This window comes from Panthera onca, chromosome A2 (genome assembly GCF_046562875.1).
Source record: "Panthera onca isolate mPanOnc1 chromosome A2, mPanOnc1 haplotype 2, whole genome shotgun sequence".
Lineage (NCBI taxonomy): Eukaryota > Metazoa > Chordata > Mammalia > Carnivora > Felidae > Panthera > Panthera onca.
Genome location: NC_138340.1, coordinates 77,328,526 through 77,355,970, shown reverse-complemented (window position 1 = coordinate 77,355,970; position 27,445 = coordinate 77,328,526). Strand labels below are relative to the sequence as shown.

Below are 27,445 nucleotides of genomic sequence, written 5' to 3'. Positions count from 1 at the left end.
ACACTCTGAACCTCTGTGAACCCCTGACTGCCGCATTTCCAACACATCTCCTCTGATTTCAGCTGGGAGATGCTCTCCACTTTTAAGGGCTCATTTACTAGGCTGAGCCTAGCCAGATAATCCAGAATAATCTCCCTATCTCATGGTTCACAATCGTAATCATATTTGCCAAGTTTCTTTTGCTACATAATGTAATATATTCACAGGTTTTGGGAAACAGAACACGAACAACTTTATGGACTATTATTCTTCCTATCATACCATCAGAAACAGTGTGATTTAATAAATGTCTATTGTTTTAAACTTTTACCTTCCAGGTGTAATTTATTACACAACAGGTAACAAAGATACCAAAAGAAAAGCTACTCTGAAATTATTAACCAGTATAATTATATATAAGGCGTTCAACATTTTATATACACACATGCACACCTGTAAGGCATTATGCTAAACATTTTTTCATACATTATCTCATTAAATTCTGTCAATAACCATTTATCATTATCTACAAAACGGAAGTCCTAGTAATTAGTAGAGTTTAGATTAAATGCCAGTTATTTCAAATCCAAGCCATACTTATGAAACCTATTTCCCTTACTCCTTTGTAAACTAAAGTTTCAAGTTATAAAATTTCAAATATCAGATTATTCTTTTTTTTTTTTTTTTTAATTTTTTTTTTTTTTTCAACGTTTTTTATTTTATTTTTTGGGACAGAGAGAGACAGAGCATGAACGGGGGAGGGGCAGAGAGAGAGGGAGACACAGAATCGGAATCAGGCTCCAGGCTCCGAGCCATCAGCCCAGAGCCTGACGCGGGGCTCGAACTCACGGACCGCGAGATCGTGACCTGGCTGAAGTCGGACGCTTAACCGACTGCGCCACCCAGGCGCCCCCAAATATCAGATTATTCTAATCATAGTCTTTTTTTAAATTTTTAAACATTTATTTATTTTTGAGAGACAGAGAGAGAGCACGCGAGCATGGGAGGTGCAGAGAGAGAAGGAGACACAGAATCCGAAGCAGGGTCCAGGCTCTAGCTGTCAGCAGAGCCCGACATGGGGCTCAAACTCATGAACCCTGAGATCATGACCTGAACCGAAGTCAGAGGCTTAACCAGCTGAGCCACCTAGGTGCCGCTCTAATCATAGTCTTTAAAAATTGGGGCGCCTGGGTGGCTCAGTCGGTTAAGCGTCCGACTTTGGCTCAGGTCATGATCTCGCGCTCCGTGAGTTCGAACCCCACATCGGGCTCTGTGCTGACAGCTCAGAGCCTGGAGCCTGCTTCGGATTCTGTGTCTCCCTGTCTCTGGCCCTCCCCCCGTTCATGCTCTGTCTCTGTCTCAAAATTAAATAAACGTTAAAAAAATTTTTTAAATAATTTTCCACAATTAGTTTTATTCTGACTCCCCTCCCCCACAACACATGAAATGCTTTATAACTGTACTTGACACTTGAAATTGCTTCTTGAAGTAAATGTGCTTACACTGGTGTTCGCTTGATCTCAGTGCCTATGCTTGCTGAGGTCACCACCTACTTTTCTGGGGGGGAAAGGGGAGCATATCCTAAGACCACTTTTCAATCTTATCTTACCTAAAGTCTCAGCAGCATGTAACACCGCTGACTACTCCAGCCCTGATACACTCTCTTTTCCCTGCTACCATCACACCCTCCCACCTCTCTAGTCATTGCCTCTCAGTCATGTCTGTGCTCTTCTCTTCCTATGTCCATCCCTGACATATCACAGTTTCTCAGGGGTCCATCTGATTTCCACTCCCTTTGGGGGACCCAAATCCACAGCTCTCCATATTCAATTGCCAAGGCAACTTTCAGATCTGCATCTTATGCCCCTTTTTTCTCAATTTCAAACACACATACACAGTTTTTTTGCATACCTACACTTGTGTCCAATAAGTATCTCTAATTCAACATGTCCCCCCACATACTTACAATCATCCTTCATAGCTCCTAAGAGCTATAACTCAGGGAGCATCCCTACTATCCACTTGTCAAGATAGCCCTGCTCCTCTCACCAAATCTCACTGTTTCTATCTCCCCTTCATAATGATCCTATGACTTTGTTCTAATCCTCAATACCCCAATAATTCTAAACCACCATCAATTCTTGTCTAACAAACTAAGTTTCCCTGCATCTCATTAAGCTCCCAACTTTCCAGCTCATATGACATTGTAGTTAGTATGATCTTTCTACAATGTAAGTTTGATCATGTTACTTACAGGCCTTTTTGGAGTCATCATTGACCTCCTGTAAAACCTAATCCTCTAACATGGCTTGCATCACCATTTACTATCTGGCTCCATCAGCCAACACTTCTCTGTCCTCCTCCTTTGTCTTCCCTACCTCAAACTTCTAGGAAAAGCTGTCTGTTTTATCTGGTACTCTGGCACCGATCTGAACAAACACCACCCATCCCAATCAATCTGGCTAATACCTAAATATCATTTATATCTCAGTTCATTTACTTCTTCTAGAAAGTGTTCCCTGATCATCTCCATCCAGATTACTGCCCTTCTTAGTACCTCATACTCAACCCTTAGTACTATACTTTGTCTATACCACCATGGGGTATTTATTTGTCTGTTTTCCTTACCAAACTACAAACTCGTTATTTATCATCGTTTCCCTAGCACCTTACGTACCACCAGACACACAGAATGTACTATGACTAACCAAGTGATGAGGTTTTCTCTATGGTGATTTTGATTTTATTTAAAATAATCTCTTGAACAGGGGCACCTGGGTGGCTCAGTTGGTTAAATGTACGACTCTTCATTTCGCCTCAGGTCATGATCTCTGGGTTTGTGGGTTTGAGCTGGTGCAGGGCTCCAACACTGGTAGTGAGGAACTTGCTTGGAATTCTCTCTCTCACTTCCTCTCTCTCTCTGCCCCTCCCCTCCTCTTGCTCATGCACTCTCTCCCTCTCTCAAAAAATAAATAAATAAATAAATAAACTTAAAAAAAAAAGCTTTTAAAAAAATCTCCTGAACAACAGTCATGTCTCCACAACATAAAAGTAAGAATTACAGCTGAAAATATAAGAGTCAAATCTCTCATACTAATGTGGTACATTCAGAAAATATAAATAAGGAACTTTAAGAATTTCCTGGTTTTTAAAATGACTCTTATGAGTTATTCTACATGGTGCCATTAATGAACATCTGAAAATATAGAGAACTAATCAAGATAAGACTGGGAAAGTGGGCAGGGCCAGGCTCACACATAGCTAACTGACTCCCTGAACATCAGCAATGCCAACATGTGTTTATACTGTTGTCCCTGCAAATGAACAAATCACTACAAATCAAGTTATCTTTTTTTAATTAAAATTTTTTTTAATGTTTATTTTTGAGAGAGAGCATGAGCAGGGGAGGGACAGAGAGAGAAGAATACACAGAATCCGAAGCAGGCTCTAGGCTCTGAGCATGCTTAACAGACTCAGTCACCCAGGTGCCCCTTTAATTTTTTTTTTAATGTTTATTTTTGAGAGAGAGAGAGAAACAGAGTGTGAGCAAGGGAGGGGCAGAGAGAGAGGGAAACACAAAATCCAAAGCAGGCTCCAGGATCTGAGCTATCAGCACAGAGCCCGATGAGGGCTCAAACCCACCAACCGCAAGATCATGACCTGCACCAAAGTCGGATGCTGAACTGACTGAGCCACCCAGGCACCCCATCAAGTTATCTTCTAAGACAAATAAAAAACAGTCAAAACCGAAAATGTTAAATCATCTCATGTTTTCAGGGAGCAATTTCCCCAGGTAATGCAAATCACTGTGAAAACACTTTTACTGGTCTCCTTTCCAAAGCTAGTGAAAACAAATGTATTTTTAACTTAATTGAAGTATCTTTATTATATCCCATGTTTAAAAAAAGAGAATAGCACAGCACAATTTTGATTCGACTAGTATAAGAAGAGTTCATCTACGATGCAATGAATTTAAATGTTTGACAGTTATTATGATACCAATAAAGTTCTTTTATCATAGGCTCAAATACCCTCAAATGTAAGCATAAAGTCAAACATGCATTTAAGAACATTAAATTATTATATGAAAACTCCCGGGTCATTCAGAGCACCTTTCTTCAACTTTGAATAATTGTGAGTTATACTTATATATCTAAAACATCCAATTCAAAACTAATTTTAGAGATTTACTTAAATAGATAAAACACTCATTAATGATGCCATTGTATGTCCAACAAGAAGAGGGAGGGAGAGGAAAATTCAAGAGTAAAAGACCATTACAAAACTAATCAAATAAGACAAAAACAGGCAATTGAAATTCAAGACACAAAGCACTGCCAAATTGTAGTATATAGGACTGCAAAAGAATAATCAAAGGGTAACCACCTAACAAAATATCTACTTAACACAGAGCATCAATAACTGCTCTATGATGTAGCCACTTCTCTTATAAGAGAACAATCGAACATAAATACAGTCCTTGAAAGCTTAAAATGATTTCAAATTTTAATTTAACTCAAAAAATACATAAAATCTAAAAAGTAAAATCTACAGATGGAAGTCTAGTACTGTGTGTTTTACCTCTGGGAATTGCAGGCTGCACCATGATTCTATTCTTACATTACAAATCTGTTGTGTGGGGAGCGGGGGAGGAATAGCTATGTTACAAAAAAAAAAAAGAATAGAACAAGTTGTTGTAAGAACATGTAGTTTTTTTAATGTGTCTTTACTCTTTACAAGTAACCTTATTCCTTAAAGTCCATTTTTTATATAAATGGATTCATCTATATTTAAAACACCTAATGCCCTTCATATTTCTTAGTATGAGAATGATCTAGAAGTCACTGATACTTATATTATTGTTTTTAAAACCCATAATATCATAAGAAAAATGAGGAAGGGATTCTTTTGTATTTTTTCCTTCCCCATCATAAACCAAAACACTAATGCAAACCACTATCAAAGAGAAGAAAAACTGGTTGGGACAGCAGCTGTGTTGAAGCTCAGAAAGGACATGCGTTGGCAGATTTGTGAGGTGATGCCTGCAACACAATGTGCCTAGATTTAGTCTGATTCCTGAAAGAAGAAAAAAAAAAACCTTGTACTTGATGTTTTGCCTTTCAGAGAACTATATCACTCCCCAACACAGAACATTTTTCCTTGAGATGTTCAAATTCATTAGTCTTATTATGTTGTCACTGGGGGGAAATTAAGGAAAAAAAAACATGGCCAAGATCAACTAACTCTTAAGTATGTATCACAAAAACACCTTTACCTATATATTTTTACTATAGCTTAAAAAAGCAATCTTCTTCCACTTCCAATTGAAACGCAATTGAAAGTACTTAAGATCAACTGTTGTGGTGATGTGATTTTTCTTTTCCTTAAAAATCAACATTTTGAGAGGTCATAAGCCAAACTTAAAATGGCAGAACAGCAAATAAGCACACATTGGTATAGTACAGTTGAAAGAATGAAGAAAAATAATACAGCAAAATGGAAAAAGTTGTAAATGAACTTGGAAGAGGACAAAAACAGGAATCCACATAGTAGGCTTAAAAGAAAGGCGATATATATATATACATATATGTACATATATCCTCTCTTGACACACAGTGAAAGGAAGACAAATAATGGAAAGTCTAGACAGGCTTTTAGAAGGACCACATAGGAAGCAAGAAGATGACAAAAGTTCTAAACTCCATTTCATCAGTAAAGTAAAAATTAAGGTCTTCTGGTATAAACTGGAGAGAAGGGAAGGCTGCTTGAAGAAAGTTGTGGTGGCCTATGTCAAGGGTGATTAAACTAAGGCCTATAGACCAAAGATGAAAGCTAAGACTGGTTTTTACATTTTTAGAGTCAGAAAAGAAGATAAAGAAGAATATGCAATATGGACTCTATGTGGCACACAAAGCCCAAAATATTGACTCCCTGGCTCCTTACAGAAAATGTTTCCCACTCCCTGGTCAATATAATAACACCTGTGACAGAAGGGAAATGACTAGAGATTAGAAGACATAAATTTGCAAAGGCATTAATCTGCGTAGCTGTGTGATCTTTCTTCCAGCACTGTTATCTTTTTCTCCAACAGGGTGAAAAAAAAGTAATAGAGGTACTTATGAAAGAAAATTGTCCAGGGCAAATATTTTAAATGCAAAGAATGTGAATTCCAGGACACAAAATATCACTAGCCTATTATTAGACTATAATATAATAAGGCATAAAAAGGAAAACAAAGATTTTAATCACTTTAAAACAGCAGTAAAAAGAACACCAAGATTTAGTGCATAATTAATTACTACAAGAAATTATAGAATAATTAGTTTTTAAAACAAATTTGGAACTTCTGCTTCCAAATTACTCTAGGGTGCAGGACTTACCCTAGCAACTAGAAAAGTGTACAAAACTTATAATACTATTTTCAGATCCTGGACAGCAGGAGAGCAAGGCTGTGACTCCCTAGAAAACAAACGAAGTGAGCTCTAGGATTATTGAGGCTCTCTGCCTAAATACGTGTTCCCTGACAGCATAAGGGAAAACCCTAGCAAGTCATAAATAATGGTCTAGATGAGGTTAAAGGACAAATCTGAGTTAAAGAAGGCTGAGTAAATGGAAGGGAAAGTAGGTCAAAATAACATTAAAAAACAACCTAAGAACAGAAACACTTCCAAAATTTGTATTTAGGGTTTCTCGAATCTTCAAAAAAATATTGTTACGAAAGCATATGATGAAACTCATAGAGGCCAAGCAAAGAGCAACCAGAAAGCCTGAAAACTGATCAATTCTGAGTTCACAATTAGAGCACCGTAAGGTGCTCCAGCTTGAAGGCCAACATGAAGAGACACCATTGAGCACAGGAGCACTTGGTACATACCCATGAAGGATCATGCCTTAATGGTAGGGCTGAACTAATCTTACAGTAAGTTTCCTCTGAAGATGCCCCTGTATAGCTTAAAAACAAACCTCAAAGGGATCAAGTTGATCCGCAAGTAACTTGACTGCCTGACAGAACAAAGTGCAACATTCTTTAAAGGACGACAACAATACCCAATACAATGGCTGGTATCCAGTCAAAAATTATTAGAGCAGCACCTGGCTGGCTCAGTCAGTGAAGCATGTGACTCCTGATCTCGGGGTTGTAAATTCCAGTACCATGCTGGGTGTAGGAATTACTTAAAAAAATCTTCAAAAAAATTATTAGAACTACCAAGATGCAAAAAGATAACGGAATTAAGAGACAAAGACCTTAAAATATCTATTATAACTATGAGCACAGACTTAAAGAAAACATGAACACAATGAGAAGAGAAATGGAAACTCTAAAAATTGATCATATAAAATGTTTAGAGGTGAAAAACAAAATATTTGAACTGAAAAATTCAGTGGAAAGGCTCCAGGTAGATCAGAAACCACAAAAGAAAAGACTGCAGAACCTGAAACCAGAGCAAACCAAAACTACTCAAGCCATAACTACAAAAATAAATGAACTGAGCAACAGTGGTATGTGTATCAATACGAGGAGTCTAAAATGTATGTTATCAGAGTCCCAGGAGGAGAGGGAAGATGTGAGAAAGAAATATTTGAAGAATGAATTTTTTTTTTCAAATTTGATAAGAAAACCAAAACCAACAAGTAACAGCAGCAGCACAGCAGCAACAAAGATCCAAGAATATCTGTGAACCCCAAGCAAAGAAGAAAGGGAAACAACACAAAGAAAACACACCAAAGCACATCATAATGAAACTATGGATAGAATAAATAAAAAGAATATCCTAAAAAGGGACAGAGAAAAAAGACACATTACATAGCAAAGAACAAAGAATGATCCAGACTTCTCACCAGAAAATACACATGCCAGAAAACAACAAAATAGCTTCTAAATGATAGCATAATTCTAAACAAAGCATAATTTGTTGCCAGACACGCTAAACTACAAAAAAAGTCAGAGTTCTTCAAACTGAAGGAAAATACCAGAATCTCCAATGTAAATACATAAATAAGTAAAATAAGTAAGTAAGTAAGTAAGTAAATAAATAAATAAATAAATAAATAAATAAATAAATTTAAAGTGTGAGACACTGTAAATACAGTTGATCCTTGAACAACACAGGTTTGAACTGGGTTGGGTCCACTTCTGCCAGATTTTTTTTTAAATACAGGACAGTACTACAAATGTATTTTCTCTCCCTTACAATGTCCTTAATTTTCTCTTTCTTACTTTAAGAGTACAGTATATATTGGGACATCTGGCTGGCTCAGTCGGTAGAGCTTGCAGCTCTTAAATCTCAGGGTTGTGAGTTCAAGCCCCACACTGGGCATGGAGCCCACATAAAAAGAAATAAAAATTTAAGAATATAGTGTATAACATATAGCATCCAAAATATGTGTCAATTGACTGTGTATGTTATCACTAAGGCTTCCAGTCAACAACAGGCTATTAGTAGTTAGGTTTTGGGGGAAGTTAAAAGTTATACACAGATTTTCAATTGCATGGGGTCAGCACTGTGAACTACTGTTCACAGTCAACTGTAAATGCATAAATTATTATTCTTAAATTTTTATTTAAAAGATGATTGGCTGCTTAAAACAAAAAGTAACAATCTATTATGAGGTTTATAAAGCAGAACTAAGCTTTAAAAAAGAAACAGTACAGAAGATGGAAAAAGGACAAAGGAAGTGATAGGATAATAAGGATCTACCATCATAAATGATGTGATCAGGGCGCTTGGGTGGCTCAGTTGGTGAAGTATTCAACTCCTAATTTAGGCTCAGGTCATGATCTCACAGTTTGTGAGACAGAGCCCCAAGTTGTTCTCTGTGCTGATAGCGTGGAGCCTGCTTTGGATTCTCTCTCTACCCACCCCCCGTCTCTGCTCTCTCCCACTCATGCACATGCTTTCTCTCTCTCAAAAGAAATATTTTTAAAACTATTTTTTGAAATAAATGATGTGATCTATAATTTATAAATAGACTATGTAAGTTGAACGTGTATATCATAAAACCTAAAACCATCAATAAAATAAGAAACCTAAAAAACAGAGGTAGTCAGTAGACTATGTACTACTCCGTTTTATTTGTTATTATTCTATTTTATTTATTCATTAATTACTAAAAATCCAAACAAAATGGAACAGTAAAAATCCCAAACAAGTTAGAAAAGGAAGAAAAATGAGCTCATAATACATGGAGCAAACAAAACAAATGCCAAGTGGAGGGTGTAAGCCTAATGATATGGAAAACTATATTGAATGGAAATGCTCTGTACTCCAAATAAAAGACAGATATCAGAATGGGAAAAAAAGCAAAACCAAATTATCACAATCTACAGAAACCAAACCTCTAAAACAAAGATACAGAAGAGTTAAAAATAAAAGATTAAAAAAGTATGTATGATATAAGCCACAAAACAAACCTGTAGTAGCTACACTGAAATCAGACAATGGAGACATCAAAACAAGATTATCAGGAATAAAGACATACATAATACTCTTAAATGTGCATATATCCAATAAATATACATGATGTAAAAACTGGAAAAAAAAATCAAAGAAGAAACAGACCAATCCAGAATTGTATCTGGGAACTTTACAAGTCCTCTTTCAATAAAAAGTTACTTTCAGTACAAAGCTAATAGAACAAACATAAAATCAGTATGGCGAGAGAAAACGTGAACAATATTATCAGTCAACTTGACCTGTTTGAAATTTATAAAACGCTATGCCCAATAATGGGAGAAAACACATTATTTTCAAAGGTACACAGAACATTCACCAAGATAGACTGTATTTTGTGCCATTAAAGATACCTAAACAAATTTTTTAACTGTAATTTTACAATGTATATTCTCTTAATGAAATTAAATGTGAATGAAATCAGTAACAAAAAAAAATTAGAAAACTTACCAAATATTTAGAAATTGAAAAAAATAATTTTAAATTTTTAAATGTTTTTATTTACTTTTGTGTGTGTGTGAAAGAGAGAGAGAGAGAGAGAGAGAGAGAGAGACCGCGCCAACAGGGGAGGGGCAGAGAAAGAGGAAGAGAGAGAACCCCAAGCAGGCTCCACACTGTCAGTGCAGAGTCCGATGCAGGGCTCGAACCCACGAACTGTAAGATCATGACCTGAGCTGAAATTGAGTCAGTGGCTTCACCGACTGAGCTACCCAAGTGCTCCGAAAAAAATTTTTCATGACCCATGTTTCAGCAAAGAAATACAAGGGAAATTAAAGAACATACTAAACTGAGTGATATAAAACATAATCATATTTGTGGGATTCAAGTAAAACTGTACTGAGCCCATATTAGATAAAAAGGCATTTAAATACATTAAAGATACTTTCAACAAAGTAGTAGATGGAAGGAAATACTAAAGGTAAAAGCAGAAATCAGTAAAATAGAAATAATAAGAACATTGTTCACTGAGAACAATGAAACCAAATACTGGTTATCTCAAGATTAATAAAATTAATATACTTTTAGGCAAACTGATCAAGAAAAAAAGATATAAATATCCAACATCAGTAATGAAAGGGAGATACAGTATCAATCCTACACATATTAAAATATAATGAGAAAATGTTAAAAACAAATCAAAGCTAATAAATGTGGCAAATTAAATGATATAAACAAATTATTCAAGCTATACTTATCATCAAAACAGACACGATAAAATAGAAAATCTGAAGCTATCATCTATTAAGTTATTTGAATTTACAAATAAAAGGTTTAAATAACATAAAACCTCCTGGGCTCAAATATTTTCTCTTTGGAATTTACCAAACATTTGAGGAAAGACTAGTCTTGATCTTACACAAATTTGTTTTTAACTAAAAAAAGAGAAAACATTTTCAATTCACTTTACAAATCCGACACTGTCATGATTCCAAAACCAGACAAAAACATTACAATAAAACAAAATGGCAGATCAACATCTCTCATGAACATGCAGACAAAGACTTTACCAAAATACTTGCAAATAAAATCAAGCAACAGTTTACAGGGTATTCTACCATAACCAACTAGGGTCATGAAATTAAGCTATTATCATGGTAAATAGCGGCCAGGAGAGCTGAGGTTATAGGCAACCAACCAACTCAAGCTCTAAGGAAAAACAGGTACCTTGAAGGACACACGGGACACGAGCTCCCTGGGAAAACAATACTAGATACTAATAAAAATAATTCAGCTAAAATTGTTAATGAAGTGCTAGAGGCTGAGTGTGTGCTAGCAAGAGATACAGAACCACAAACAAAAAAAGGGAAGGCATACCTATCCACTGGTTCTTCACAAATCTCAGCAGGTATGCACACAGAAAAAGGAGTAGGTACAGAGTAAGAGGCCCAGAAAAGCACCCCTCTTGGTCCAAGTATGGCAAGAGGAACAGCCACTGACAGCAAGACATAAAGCCCAACCTGGATCCTTTCAACCCTCTCTCATACAAGGAAGGAGAAAAGGCCTAAAACCATTCATGGCAGCGCAACAAATCCTATCACCCTCTGGTCACTGTTGAAAACCCATTAGAGATAGGGGAAGGAAACAGCAAAAAAACACAAAAAAACAAAAACAAAGCTTTACCCCTGGGGGAGGAAAAAGAATTAGTCTTACAGTTGCTGGGTTGTAGGGTAGTTCTACTTTTAATTTTTTGAGGAGGCTCCACACTGTTTTCCAGAGCAGCTGCACCACAGTTTGCATTCCTATCAGCAGTGCAACAGGGTTCCCTTTTCTCCACACCCTTACCGACATCTGTTGTTTCCTGAGTTATTAATTTTAGCCATTCTGACCAGTGTCAGGTCGTATCTCATTGTGGTTTTGATTTGTATTTCCCTGATGATGAGTGATGTTAAGCATCTTTTCATGTGTCTGTTTGCCATCTGGATGTCTTCTTTGGAAACTACTAGGAATTTATCCAAAGATACAAAAATGCTGATTCGAAGGGGCACAGGCACCCCAATGTTTATAGGAGCAGTATCAACAATACCCAAAGTATGGAAAGAGCCCAAATGCCCAAATTCTATCAACTGATGAATGGATAAAGAAGATGTGGGGTGTGTACGTATATATGTATACACACACACATATACATATATGATGGAATATTACTCAGTGATGAAAAAGAATGAAATCTTGCCATTCACAACAACGTGGAGGGTGTTATGCTAAGTGAAATAAGTCAGTCAGAAAAAGACATTATCATATGATTTCACTCATATGTGGAATTTGAGAAACTTAACAGATGAACATAAGAAAAAGGAAGGAAAAATAAGATAAAAACAGAAAGGGAGGCAAACCATAATAGACTCTTAAACACAGAACAAACCCAGGGGGTGAGGGGGGTTGGGTTAAATGGGTGATGGGCATTAAGGAGGGCACTCTTCCGGATGAGCACTGGGTGTTATACGTAAGTGATGAATCACTGGGTTCTACTCCTGAAGCCAAAACTACACTACATGTTAACTAACTTGAGAATAAAAAATAAATAAAAAAAGAATTAGTCCTACAAGTGGAAGTGGGGCAAGGAACACTGAGAAATCCCCTTTCCCCAAACCCAGGACACAGTGGTTGTCCAGTCTATTATGATGGATATGCTGCTACATTCAAAACAATTTTGAATGCAGAATGCCATTTCTGAGTAGAAATGGCAGCAATCCAGGAGGTACAGGCTTGAGTAACCCAAACTGGCTGGCAACCACAATTTGTTTCCATAGTTTTCAGCCGCAGAGAGAGATGTTTTTGATCTGCTGATCTCTCAAGTGGCACATCTGGAGGCTGGGCTACCAGTAAGAGCCCAAGAAACCCAAGATTTAGTAAAAACACTCTAACGTTCATCAAGTGGTGTACTGGTCAGAGCTCTGAGAATGGAGTCGAGCGATCACATCCACTCTCAGTGTTCTGTAGCTGGCACTGGTTGAAAAGCTGCAGCAGTACAATGGATACCATCAGCTTGTATCTGGGCTGAACCATCAGTGAACCAGGCCAACCTATTTATAGGAACTTCTGTGAATCACGGGTCCCACGGAGGCCAGGAACTTTGCTTCAAGTAGTGAGAGATATTTCAGGAGTAACATGAAAGTTTTTCCCAAAAGGGGTCACTTCCACCCCTTCATTCAAAACCAAGACAACACAAAGGCCAGGCTGCCTGCATCTCTAAACAAACCATTTTCATTTGCTCAATTCAGTCTCTTGGGTCCTTCCCTTGTTAACCGTCAAGTCTGAGATAACATACCCCCAAGACGGCAATATCATGCCAGAGAGTCGCAAGGAGTGCACGGTTCAGGTGTTTAGTTATAAGAAGACCTCGGCAGTAGGCCCTTCCAAAAGAGGTGCACTTGGTAGTTGGGTCAGGCAGGTGGCACTGCTGTACTAAGAAAAGGCCTGCATACCTTAGCCACAAAATCTTCAACCAAAGCTGTGATTTTCTTTTCTTTCCTCTAGGGATAATCCATTGTTTGTGATGGATCACTCAGGGAGGGGACATGCAGCAGCCCACAAATGGGAAAATCTCCTGTGAACTTACAAGCATTCACAGTGTAAGCATGTAGAAGTAAAAACGGCAATACCAAATATACACTTGGCAGAGGAAGCCAGAACAAGAGTATATTGAACAGGCCCAGAGACTGCACCCACACTCTAGCTTTTCTTGAATTTGACTGCTTTCCCCCCTGTAAGAACATAGACCAAGGGATCTGACATACACACAAAAGGGATTACAGCCATAGCTGCCAGGAGAAGACATTATTTTCTGACCAGGAGCAGGGGCAGGAGAGGGCAGTGGGGTAGTGGGGGAGGCTAGCCTGCAGAGGAGGGCTGATGTGGTAGGAGGCTCTTTTGTTTGGGTCCTCACTCCAGGGTCAGTGCCACTTCCTCCCTCATCCCTCCCAGCTCCTGCAAGAGCCTGGGTGTCCTTATTGTGCCCTGTGCATCCTGCCATCTACCCCCCCCCCCCCACCTGCCCTTCGCCAGCTAGCATGCTTTTCTCCCCACAGAACCAGGTACAATGGTGCGTGGGCACTCTATCCAACACAGCTATTAAAGTTTGAATTTCCCCCATCCTTGAGGTTCCCAACCACACCAAGCTTCGATCTGAAGCAGCTGAGATTAAAGGGTACGAGATGAATCAGAGGGCAGAAAACAAGAGGAACTCTGCACCAATAAGCAAGACTTGCATTTATGTTCAAGCTGCCTACTTGGCCTCAACCAATAAAGTTAGAATGTATTCAGTCTACCCATGCTCAGTGCTGACACCTTTCATTTTCGTTCTGAGGACCCCTGATTCAGCAGCTACTGCCTTTTGCCTTGGGCCTAGCGGTGTACTGCCTTACTGACGTAATAACAATCGTTCCTCCTCCGGCCTAGAGAGTGAGCACCAACCAAAGCACCATTCAGGCAGCTCCATTCAACTTCTCACTACTTAGCCTCTAAATATTCATTAACAGGTAGGTCAGCAGAGGATCTACTAGTTTACCATTTCAACAGGAGCATTTGCTGCTGGATCTCCTATCCCCTAAACCGGCCCACAGGGACACTTGTCTCTTCCTGCAGGAAGCCATGTTTCTGTCAACATCACATCCTTGTTGCCAAAATTGTCAAAAATCGTGAAGGGTTTAGGATTTTACTCTATTTGCAAGCTATATAGTTAGTCTGCTCTTGTCATGGATGCTGGCAAAAGACATTAGATGCCTGGGTTACCAGCTAAGGACTTTATCACATATGACGTAAGTATGAGGATCGTGTCAGTGACAGTTCACTGTCCCACCCAAGTCCCTTGGCAGAGGGGCCTAGGTGAGTACTCTGTACACAGTGGGTTTGCATCACAGCCAAACAACACTGAGTGTAAAAATTTACTGTTTTTATAACAAGCAGAAGCAAGTCTGCTCTTTGCCTGGGGACTTATTACTGCATCCTTCAAGGTTGCTAGCTTCAAACACAAACGGACCCGATAAAGAAGAGTCAGGTCTTTGCATTCTTGGTAGAGCCAGCAATGCCCAGCATATCCTAGGACCTTCAGCAATGCCAAAGCCCTTGGCAGAATGCCTTTCCCAACACACTCATATCAAATCTAATACCAGAAGTTCTAAGCAGTAAGGCAAGAAGTAAAAGTCATACATGGTTCAAAAATAAGTAAATTGTCTCTATTTGTAGATGATATTAATTGCCTGCACAGAAAACACCATCAACTTCATTAAAAAAGTCCCCAATAGAAGTTTAGTAAAGTTGCAGGATACAAATTCAATATCCAAAAAAATCCTATTTCTATATACCAAATTTAAAAATTGGAATTTTGTTTCAAAAAGTTAGGTGCTACTTCAATAGCACTAAGAAAGTGAAATAATTAGTGACAAATCTAAGAAAATATGTGTAAGATCTATAAACTAAATACTATAAAACACTGATAAATTAAATCAAAGATGAATCTAAAAACAGACACCATATCAATAAATTGGAAGACTCAACATTATTAAGATGTCAATTCTCCCCCAGATTGATCCATATATCCTCTGAAGTTTCAATCAAAACCACAGCAGAACTTTTTATAGATAGTATATCCCTAAATGAGAACTACAAGTAGGAGTAACTGAAGATATATTGCTTTATTTTAATAGCACAAAGTCACCAGTGAGCATAGCCTTTACCTATTATTAGTAAACTCTGAAAATGCATTCATTTTCCCAAATGGATACCCCAAGCAGTAACATTGAAATTACTGAATCTATAGTGGAACTCTACCATTCTCTGGCTTTACACATAAACAAAACCATTATGTGTCTAACCAATTCAAGAACAGACCACCAGTTCATAGATGATCATTCCACATCTCCCACTAGATCACAGGACTAATTAACAGCACAGACAAGGGGACTTGCCATAACTTTGTTAAATATATAATCTAGTTCATCACCTGACTTGGTTTCAGGACACAGAAATGAATATGATTCTGCATAACCAACTACAAAGGAGAATTATACAAAGAAAATGAAACAACAGAAGAGAAGCCAATGAGGAAAAAAAAAAGCACAAACATGACTGTATAATTCTTTGATGTAAATACAAGAGAAAAACATCAACAAAAATTATCCATAACATTTAAGAATGTAAAGCGGAATATAAGGCAGTGAAAACAGAAAGTCAAAAAACTGAGGGCAGGAGTGGTAATAACTTGGACCAGGCCCCCAAAACAACAAGCCAACATTAGGACAACAAACAGAGATCAAAAAGTAGTAATAGGGGCACCTGGGTGACTCAGATGGTTGAGCATCCGACTTTTGATTTCGGCTCAGGTCATGATCCCAGGGTCGTGGGATGCAGCCCTGCATCAGGCTCTGCACTGAGTGTGGAGCCTAGTTGGGATTCTCTCTCTCTCTCCCTCTCCCTGTGACCTTCCCCCTCTTGTCCACGTGTGCACGTACGCTCTCTCAAAAAAATAAGAAAATTAAGTCCATTAAAATATTTTTTAAGAAAGGTAGTTAATAGTCACAGGATCCAAAATCTAGGTTTGGATGATAAAATGGAAACAAAAACCATGTATTTATTTTGATAATATATGTGATGCTGACAGTTGACTTACAAAATACATAGTGTAAAAAATAAAAATGAAAAAATTTAAATGTCCAATTTAGGTGAAGTAGGGAAGGTTGGGGAAGAACATTTCATGGAGTTTTTCTGTTAGAGTATACAATTCTGATGCATGTACTTCATCAAATCATTACCATCAGTTTTCAATTATTCTCATACCAATAATGAATCACCAATGTTTTTGACTCTCTACTACCTTGGCTACTCCCCACTTGATGGAGGTTTCAGCAGATGGTCCATTTCTATTTTTCTGGTAAAACATTTGTTGTGAAAGAAATTTAAAGTTGAGGAGCCAAATGAAATTTCTGAATTGGCTTTAAACTGAAATAATTAATCCTTTCTTCATTGGGCTTTAGTATCAGAGCGAGCTGAGAGCTCTGTTAAGTATTCATTGAAAAAATACTCTTGAAGCAATACAATTTAAAATGTGATTTTCCAGCCATTAGATACTGCTTTTGTATATACACTTTGCAAACAAGTTTCAAAGCGCTTTTCAGTTGTGGTTAATTTCAATATTTCACCCAGTTATTTTTTTTATTTTTATTTATTTATTTATTTATTTTACTTACAAACTCAGAATCATCAAAAATATAGCATGAGAACCGGACACAAGCTGGGTAAGAATGAGTGGACATGAATAGTGCAGTGTAAATGTGAATAACAAACTACTCTCTCACATTCACAGTTGTTCAAACTTAAGGGAACAAATGTATACAATTAAAAATCAAAGATTCCCATATCGAAAATTTTAAGGATTAAAATTCCTAGGCAATCAAAATACTTATAACAAAAAACAAAAACAGAACTTGGGGAAAGAATTTTAATGGAGACATTTGGGGGTTTGATGCATATATATTGCTTAGTTATCATTTGCAAGGTAAAACTGTTTTTCCAGGTTATTAATTAGCTAATAATTAATCTATGAAATTATTTTATAATATAAAATCTGGTTTTAAATCACCAATTTTTCAAAATTAGTATCCAATATAAATACAAAATGTACAAGTATAAAACGTACAAGTATAAAAATTTGTTACTATGTAAATAAGAATCTTTATAAATTCTGACATGTAATTTGACACTAATTTTTTCATGAAAATAACATAATCTAATTCTGAATCCAATGGTTTAGATATTTTCATCTTTGTTAAAAACAAAACAAAGGAAGTGAAGATTATCCAGCTAACAAATCAGAGAACCTTGTAATCACCAATTTGTGGTTTTTAAAAGAAAAACTATACTAAGCATTGTGTGCAATAAAAGTAATTGTTGTGATATCTTGTGTATCCTTATTCACAAGTCACTTGCACAGGGAATAAAGAGCAATGTCCAAATCTGAGCTTTTTTGCTGCCATTATTTCTTACAGAGATACCAGAATTTTTTCTACAAAATAGTTTGAGTATAACTTGGAAATACTATATTACAGAGAATTACACAAAACACAGATATAAACTTCAACAGAAAGAATCAAAGCTATATTGTGTCCCAAAGAATGCTTGACTTGCCAAAAGTCATACAGCTAATAAGCAGTGACTGAACCCAGATCATCCAATTCTAAGTCCCAAGTATCTTCAGAATTTTCCAGAGAGAAGGCCAACTATTTGGGGGGGTGGGGGACGGAGGTAGCAGAGTTCTAACGCTGGCACTGCTACTACCTTACCTAGACTTTTTCAAGTCATTAAACTTCTTTGTGCCTTGGTTTCCTCTACTCCATAGGGATATCTTGATGATAAACACAAGCATACTTGAACTCTTTGGCAGAAAAGCACTCTGTGTATTTCACTACGTTAATGATTTCTTTTCCCCACCGCAAGTTTCAATTGATGCTAATATCTTTTCTCTGATTCTAGTTTGAAGCTGTGATATTTGAAGCTTGAAGTAGTATTGTGTGTGTGTGTGTGTGTGTGTGCACGCGTGTGTGCACACATGTGCATGCTATCTTTGAACATGGCTGGCATTCTAGTGACATCGTTTTTGGCAACTTTCAAAATGCATGAAAAGTTAAGTAGCACAACATTTTAATACTTCGCATTACCAAAGCCTTGCCTCCCCAAATTGTGCATAAAATTTTAGGAATTCACAACAAAATTTTCCACTCTCAACTTCTATACAAATACAATTAAAATTCATATACCACTCAGCCAGCCCCCCGTGAAATTTAAATAGTACAAGAAGATTACAAAAATGTATAATGCTTTTTAAACAAGGGAATAATTCCAGTTACAAATTAGAAATTTGGCATACATTTTAAAAAATGAACATAACTAATATTCCTAAAATAATGGAAATAAGTGATTATCAATATCCTAATAATTCAGTCATTTGCAAGGTCTTCTATTTTGTCAACAGATATAGAATCCACTCACTTTATATATTCAAATCTAAAAAAAAAACCAAACATTTTTCTCAATACTGAGAATAGGTAACCAAAAATAAGAGAAATCTAATTTTAAAGTAATATTTTAAGTTAATTACTTACACCAATGTTTTTGTTCTTTTGACAACATATCCATTTTAAAATAATTTAGTTTTTCAACTTATGAAGACATAAGACAAGGAAGACAAGTTAGGAAGACAAACTAACTTCCTTTTTCCTTTACTGAGATGTTTACCCAGTAACACTAGCATATGGCTACAAGTAATATTTAAGGAATAGCAATCCATTAAAAGTGCCCAGGTTAAAAACAGAAATAGCCAGTTGAACTAAAATATTGCAGCGAATGATTAGTATGTATCTACTAAATAAAAGGATTACCGATGGTAAAGACTGAGTAGTAATCTGAAAAGAACCTCACATCACTAAGTCTTTATACAATGAGACTATGATAATATCAGTAGAATTTTTAAAAAATAATTTAAAGTAGAACCACCTTGGACTAATCTCGTTAATATTTTGAATGAATGAATGAGTGAATGAATACCTGAATGAATACTGCAGTCGTAACAATGTTTATTTAACACCTTGAGATGTTCCCAACAATTTGAAATACAGAGAAGATGGACTTGAATACAAACAAACTAGTTGAAATTCAATGTGGTTCACAGTAAAGATGCAGTGGCTTTCTATTTGTAGAACAAAGAATCTCAACCAAAAACATATATACGACTCAAATATTCTCCAGAGCAATCATTTAGGCTTCAAAAAGAATATACCCTAAAACCGCTTTCTCTCCCCCCTCCACCTCCCTGCATTTTTTTTAATGTTTGGCATAAGTGAACAACAAACCAGAATAGAATACACATTTTTAAAAGACTAATTTACTCATAGTCTATTTAAGATCAGCATACAACCACTTATAAATATAGCCTTTTAAAAAAGCATCCTTATATAAAATGGGGGGGGGGGGGGAAGAGAAATCCCTGCTATCCATATGAAGCACAGTTTAAGCCCAATACAACTGACCAATCAAAATTAGTGAATGCACTGCATCTCTCTGCAGTGGAGAGAGGCGACAAGGTAGGCTGTCACTCTGCAAAAGCTGCCCCGAACAGGCTTTCCTCTGAAAAGCAGTGCCATTCCTTTTTAAAAGACTGAATCCAAATGTTGTCTCTGGAGACAAGAAGCCTTCAGTATGTTCAATTACTTCATTACGTTTTTCAGATGCTTATTGATTCCACAGTAGGAAGAGTGAGAGACTGCAGCAGCCTCTAGGCAGCACTCCACGTTCCATACATTAGCAGGACTGCTGAGACAATGGCACAGTACAGACACATATTTTCATTAAGGGCTTTTCTGAAGAGATGTTTATGACCCTCTTCCCCAAGTCCTCTGCTAACAAGTGAACAAAATGAATCAATCAAAACTGGAAACGCTTCAACTCCATCAGGAATTTATCAAACCTTTAGCGGAGGTAAGATGTGTTCCCTTATTACAGTATACAGCTGCTTTTGAACTGGCATAGTGGGGTAAAATTACTTTGAAAATTGTCAACCTAAATTTTAAGAGTTTATTTGCTTAATTCTATTTATTGCTAAACATGTCTTTTCTAGATCTTTTTCTTTTAGGACATAACATTTTAAATGTAATTTTTTTAGGATGCAATGTTAAATACCAAAAATATTCTTTGTTGATTCACTATGAAGACATCAGCTTTTAAGTCACTTCAGACCTACTAAAATATTCTTAATGTCATCGGTACAGTTTTTGCCAAGTGTTCAAAAATGCTTCTATTTCTTAAAAGAACCAGGTTTACTACTTAGCTATTACTTATTATTCAGTTTTAGGTTAAGATTATTGAGCATGTTCATTGAAAATTATTTGATTTGCAGTTACATTTTGCATTACCTTTTACATTACAACTACATGAACAATTCATCAGTGGAAATGTCTACTATCTTATCATGGAATCTGTTTTTAATCAGTTAAAATTCAAACCAGGTGCTAATAATTAAACAAGCTATAATGTTTTCCAGTAGGAAATAGTGTTGAATTTATTGTAAAGACATGAGAGAATGACAGTATGTTTAGTGTATGCTAATTGCTCATAATCTCCTAAAACACAGGTTAGCTTCTAAAATGAGGGCAGAAATTAGTTTTAAAAATGCAGCTTTTCTTTCATGGTTGTATTTATAATGTTACCTCTGTTACCAAATAACGTAGTATTTGCAATCTCTGTTAGGAAAAGAAAAAATTTCGTTTAAAGAAACCCTTAAATTTATTTATGAGTTGTGGCTCTAATAATACAGTTTGCTTACTTTGATAACAAATACTGGGTACAGTGCTAAAGTAAACAAAACTAAAGTAACTTTGAGTTAATTGGAAATTATTAGGAACCTTATTTCTTAACCACTTTTTTTCTTTTTCACAAGGGCCCACGGCAGCTAATTCAGTATTTACAAGTGACAATATGAAGAATGCATCTGATCAAGCACCTCCCTAGCCGACTGAACCATAAACTGCAGGATATTCTTCTAACATATGCATTTAAGACAGTAAGGAGTTAAAACCAGAAAAGACAGGTCCACATTACTGCCGGGATACAAGACATCGACAGTAATCATCCTAAGAAGAAGCTCTATAAAATAGACATAAAAAGAAAAACAATTTGACTGCAAAAGCCTAAAAACAAAATGGTGAGCTTTTTTAAAGGGGGAGTTTATACTTTAACATACCAGGATTGTGGAGCTGATTCCTGAAGAAACAATGAGACACGGATTGCCAAAAAGAGAATGCCACACATTAGCAGCAAGCTAAATGAAGCTTTATCCAAGTCTTTTCTGCACTAAATATTCAGATATTCACAGCAGCTGATATTACTACTAAAGGATTTTCCCATCTAAGTTTTATGACTATGTATCCTCTTCTAATGAAAGCAAATCAAATTAAATAGCAGATGGTTTTTATCAAAAGAACATGGACTGGATTTAGAATATAAAGCAAGTTATGTGATCAAGAAATCATTTCAAAATAATGAGGACTGCTATAGAAACAGATTTACATTTATAACAAAAGGATGTCTAAATACATTTTAGAAGCTAGAAACCGTATGTTTCCTTTTTTGTTTTCACATATTCTGGAAAATAAAGAGACACTATCATATATTCCCTCAAAGGGAAATATAATTCCTACCATTTGAGGAAGTTTCTCTTGGTCGTGACTTTCTAAGGCAAAACAAATACAAATGTTTGTACTGGTCTTTAGAAATCCATCAGCCAACTAAATGTCACAATTCATGCAGTTTGAAGTATTGGAGAGAAAATGAAAGAATTTCTACAAGACATGAAATAAAACACAGCTACTTCACTGTTGTCAGGTAAAAATTCATGTCAAAATCTGTCAATGACATCATGTATCACTTTGTGAAAACCTGCCGTGGTGAGCCAAAGGGCCCATACGGCCACAGCCAACAGGTAGGTCAGAAGATGCATGCACCACGCTGTTTACCGTTTACCAAAGACAACAACCTTGCTCTAGAGGAGATGCACCATAGCTAATTACCGTCTAACTTGGCATGTCTGCTTTATCTAATTCTAAATGTCACTGAGGTGACAAAGATGTTTCATCTGTCAGTTCCAAAAATTTGGCACACTTAGAAGTCTCCATTTTTATAGGATTTCAGTGCTAGCTAAGACTTTCACTTACTGGAGTATATGCCTCTAAGTAATACTTCATACCAAGTTCAAGAGTAATTAATAATGTTATCATTCGTGATTCTGAAACATCACCCCTAAAATAATATGCATAAATAAAACTGTATTCTAAAACTTGTCAGAGGTTACATCACGTGAAAGGTTAACATGAATGTGGAAAATTATTATATAGCCTTTATAATTTATGTTCAATTATGATTTTGTAGTCAAAATGCTGTACTTGAAATGTGAAATATAGTTGGTTGATTTTATATTTTAACTGAATATACTCACTCCTGACCTATTAGCCCAGAAAATCAGATATTATTTTTATAAATTACTCTAAACCTCTATACATTAAAATACAGATTTAAATGAATTAGCAAAAGAGTTGTTTTTCTAATTTTCCTCAAGATTATACACACTGGGTGATTTATACAAAAGGTTTCACAGGGATGTGTAACTTTAAAAGATTCCTCAGAAAATGGGCTTCAGATACTCCCTTTTCCCTAAAATTTCATATTTTACTTTAAAAATCCTGTTTGAACAAATAAAATCAAGAGATATATTCTTTTAAACCACTCCAAAAATGGTTATTTCTTATTAAGATATTAAATTTCAATTCCTCCTTCCACAACATGAGAGGGTGTGGTCACGAAATAAATCATTCACTGGAGTGATTTACAGCTCTTTTACCAAGTTTTGTGGTGTTATATTTTAACATAATGTCCTTTTTCATCCAATTTGTATAACATTAAGTTTGTCCATTATAAAGTTTGGTGAGCATTTTCACTACGAAATATGTAATATTTATCATTTGCCTGCTTCTGTGGGAAATAACCCCAAATATCCCCAAGCACACTGTTGACTCATGAATATGAATTTCAACCAAGAACATGGACAAAATGGTTTTAAACAACTAGTGCTCTGTGCCATTAATCATTTTAAATGAACACTCGTCCTGTTCATTTGAAACCTCACGAGAATAATTACACCTACACTAATTATGCCAGAACATATTAAAATAGCGTTTATTACCCACCTACTCACAACACTTTAAGATGAAATCTTAAAACACCGGGCTAAAATTAGTTTTGCATAGTGGGTAGCTTTATTGTACAAAAATATACTGTATCTCAATGAGCTTGAAAAACCCAAATGAGGACTATCTTTTTAGAATATTAAGAAATTCTGAACAATATAGGAGTATTCCCCACACAGTCATCTTCAAAGGGAGAAGCCAACTTCCTATTACATCGAAACAATGCATCCTTAATGTCTCCTAACTCTACCTTTGCCGTTAACAGTTTAGAAAGTTTAAAGTTAAACCAAGTACACAATAAAAAGATTTTTTTTTAACAAGGAACACATGCTTTATACTTCATTTAAATTGCCAAATATCAAAGAGTTTATTCTATTTCACTTTCTAGGGAAAACACCAACTGCTCCAAAAGAATGTGTTTTTCTCCCGTTCTGGAAATCAACATGCAGTCTGAATCTAACATTACAGTGCGAGATGACACTGATGACGTCAACACCAATATGTACCAACCACTTTCCTATCCATTAAGCTTTCAAGTGTCTCTCACCGGATTTCTTATGTTAGAAATTGTGTTGGGACTTGGCAGCAACCTCACCGTGTTGGTCCTTTACTGCATGAAATCCAACTTAATCAACTCGGTCAGTAACATTATTACAATGAATCTTCATGTACTTGATGTCATCATTTGTGTGGGATGTATCCCTCTAACTATAGTCATCCTTCTGCTTTCACTGGAGAGTAACACTGCTCTCATCTGCTGTTTCCATGAGGCCTGCGTATCTTTTGCAAGTGTCTCAACAGCAATCAACGTTTTTGCTATCACTCTGGACAGGTATGACATCTCTGTAAAACCTGCAAACCGGATTCTGACAATGGGCAGAGCTGCAATGCTGATGATATCCATTTGGATTTTTTCATTTTTCTCTTTCCTGATTCCCTTTATTGAGGTAAATTTTTTCAGTCTTCAAAGTGGAAATACATGGGAAAACAAGACACTTTTGTGTGTCAGTACAAATGAATACTACACTGAACTGGGAATGTATTATCACCTGCTAGTACAGATCCCAATATTCTTTTTCACTGTCATAGTGATGTTAATCACATACACCAAAATCCTTCAGGCTCTTAACATTCGAATAGGCACAAGATTTTCAACGGGGCAGAAGAAGAAAGCAAGAAAGAAAAAGACAATTTCTCTAACCACGCAACATGAGACTACAGACATGTCACAAAGCAGTGGTGGGAGAAACATAGTCTTTGGTGTAAGAACTTCGGTCTCTGTAATAATTGCCCTCCGGCGAGCTGTGAAACGACACCGCGAACGACGAGAAAGGCAAAAAAGAGTTTTCAGGATGTCTTTATTGATTATTTCTACATTTCTTCTCTGCTGGACACCAATTTCTGTCTTAAATACCACCATTTTATGTTTAGGCCCAAGTGACCTTTTAGTAAAATTAAGGTTATGTTTTCTAGTCATGGCTTATGGAACAACTATATTTCACCCATTATTATATGCATTCACTAGACAAAAATTTCAAAAGGTCTTGAAAAGTAAAATGAAAAAGAGAGTTGTTTCCATAGTGGAAGCTGATCCTATGCCTAACAATGCTGTAATACACAATTCTTGGATAGATCCTAAGAGAAACAAAAAACTTACCTTTGAAGATAGTGAAATAAGAGAAAAATGTTTAGTACCTCAGGTTGTCACAGACTAGGGAAACATCTAAGTTTCACTAAGCCCACATTCAGAAGTTTTAAATTTAAATTGTAAAAAAATGAAATTACTGCCAAATATAAGAAAAAAACATTTTAAGTATTGGTTATGTTGTAAATTTTCAATGTAAATGTCAAGATTAGATTAGGTCATGTATATTCTATTTCTTCATTACAATGTATTTGTTGCATGGCAGTTTGTTAAAGTAATATCATGTGTATATTTTGTCAATATTATGTCCATCAGAAGATATTCATGTAAGTCATATTTTCTAAATAATAAATACATAGCCTTAAAACAGTGTATAACTTTAAAACGTAACTGACACAGGTATCTTTTCTTTTCTTTTATAAAGTGTATTTGTTTCTAAGCCACAAACTATAGATAGATTTATATAATGACAAGTGAAATAGCACTTTAACATAAGAACAAACATTATGGGCTCCAAGCAATCAAAATAATTCAGGATTTTCTGTATCACTCTATTAAGTTTTCTGGTATAGTCTACCTGGTGTAATATTTGATGAATCAAAAATAATGAACTGTATGTGAAACTTCATCCTTTTTCTTGCTTTTCGAATGCAGGAAATTGTAGGATTTATCAGGATTTTAAAATCTGACAACCAAGAAACAATCCTGTACATACACTCTGAGATAGAGAAACTTATTTTCTAAGATCAAGGGCACTATGCCTATAACATACAAATAAAGGGACAATAAAGGGAAGGAAGAAAACTAAAGCACCAGCCTCTTTCTTCCTCACTTTGCTGGAGTCTAAGCCAAATGGTCTGGATTCATACAACAGTAAACAGAGAACTATTAAAATCTGAATAAAAGGGGAAAAAAAACTTTGTATCATTGTAGAGAAGATTCACAAAGCCAACTATTTCTAACTGTAGATACATGGCAACTTTAGAGTAATATGATTTACACAATGTTCCTATACTAGTTCCTATACTATATATAGTAGCTTCCAAATGTTTCAAAATACAATAGTTCTATTTCCACCCTTAAAATCATTAAAGCGACAATAAACCTTGTCAATTTTTTACTCTACACCACTTAATTTAACTTTAATCTTTATTCTGCCCTCTTCAATTCATGCTGGAAAATATAAAATTACTAAAACAGGTTTGGGAATCTCATATCAAATAAATATCTTCCAACTGTTATAATCCAATAATCTGTCAATGAGTGCTAATCATCACTGACTGTATCAGGAAAATAGCAATAAATTATTTAAAAATAGGCTAATATAGTAGTTGCTACCTTATAAGTAATTAACTGGACAGTTTTTTATTCTATTTCTTTTACCACTGTATCCATTAAATCAAGCAGCACTTCATTTTTAAATAAAATTTTACATCAAACAATTCAATAATATATAACTTTTATGTAATTAAATGAGATTGAGATTGATCCAATGAAGTTTATGGAATACTTTAACCCTTGGGAAGTGAGCACCATGCAATAGCTTGAATTCAATGAGGTTACATGGGAAATTTAATAAGAGATTTCTTTCTGATAATAATGTTAACATGTCAAATCATGGCAAAGGTACAGTGTCCTTCTGCCTTGTTTTCTACTTTTATGAAATTAAAGAAATGCTTCAATTTAACAAAATGTACCATAAGAAAGTAAGACATTTTGGGGACCCTAGAGAAATTCTTCATTGTTAAGATATTAAAAAATTTTTCATTCAGTAAACGTATTTGACACAGAATATCTCCTAATATAGCCATTAAAAATTTTTAAACTAATTTTATACTTAAACTTCCAAGCATAAATTATAATTGTTTTCAATTTTATAATCTTAATAAAAATTAGACTATTTTTAGAGTTTTCATATTAAGAGAAACCCTTTGTGTTTTAAATATTTTTAATCTTCAAGTCTATAAGCATGCCAAAGAACGCGGTTAAAGATATTTTTAAATATATTTGTCTAAACTGCTTTCATGCCCTCTTGTTGTCTGTAATAAGAAACCTAACAAAATAAGTAATAAATGGCAAATATTATAATGTTGCCTTCTAAACTGTTATTATTTCTACACTTGACACTAGAGCAGACAATT

At 35.7% G+C, this 27,445-nt stretch overlaps 2 protein-coding genes across 4 annotated transcripts in view; one reads left to right on the top strand and one right to left on the bottom strand.

Annotated features, from left to right (window-relative positions):
• The window catches only part of COG5 (component of oligomeric golgi complex 5), a 319,388-nt gene that overhangs the window by 211,445 nt on the left and 80,498 nt on the right, over positions 1-27,445 (bottom strand). The window lies entirely within an intron of this gene.
• Positions 21,523-25,645, top strand: GPR22 (G protein-coupled receptor 22). Of its 3 annotated transcripts, none has more exons than XM_060633776.3 (2): positions 21,523-21,621; positions 24,048-25,645. In XM_060633776.3, exon 2 carries the CDS (start codon positions 24,073-24,075, stop codon positions 25,372-25,374), a length of 1,302 nt encoding a protein of 433 aa, XP_060489759.1. In that variant the 5' UTR covers positions 21,523-21,621; positions 24,048-24,072; the 3' UTR covers positions 25,375-25,645. The 3 variants fall into 3 exon arrangements, with proteins under 3 accessions (XP_060489759.1, XP_060489757.1, XP_060489758.1); XM_060633774.3 differs by lacking the exon at positions 21,523-21,621 and adding an exon at positions 22,210-22,301; XM_060633775.3 differs by lacking the exon at positions 21,523-21,621 and adding an exon at positions 22,296-22,398.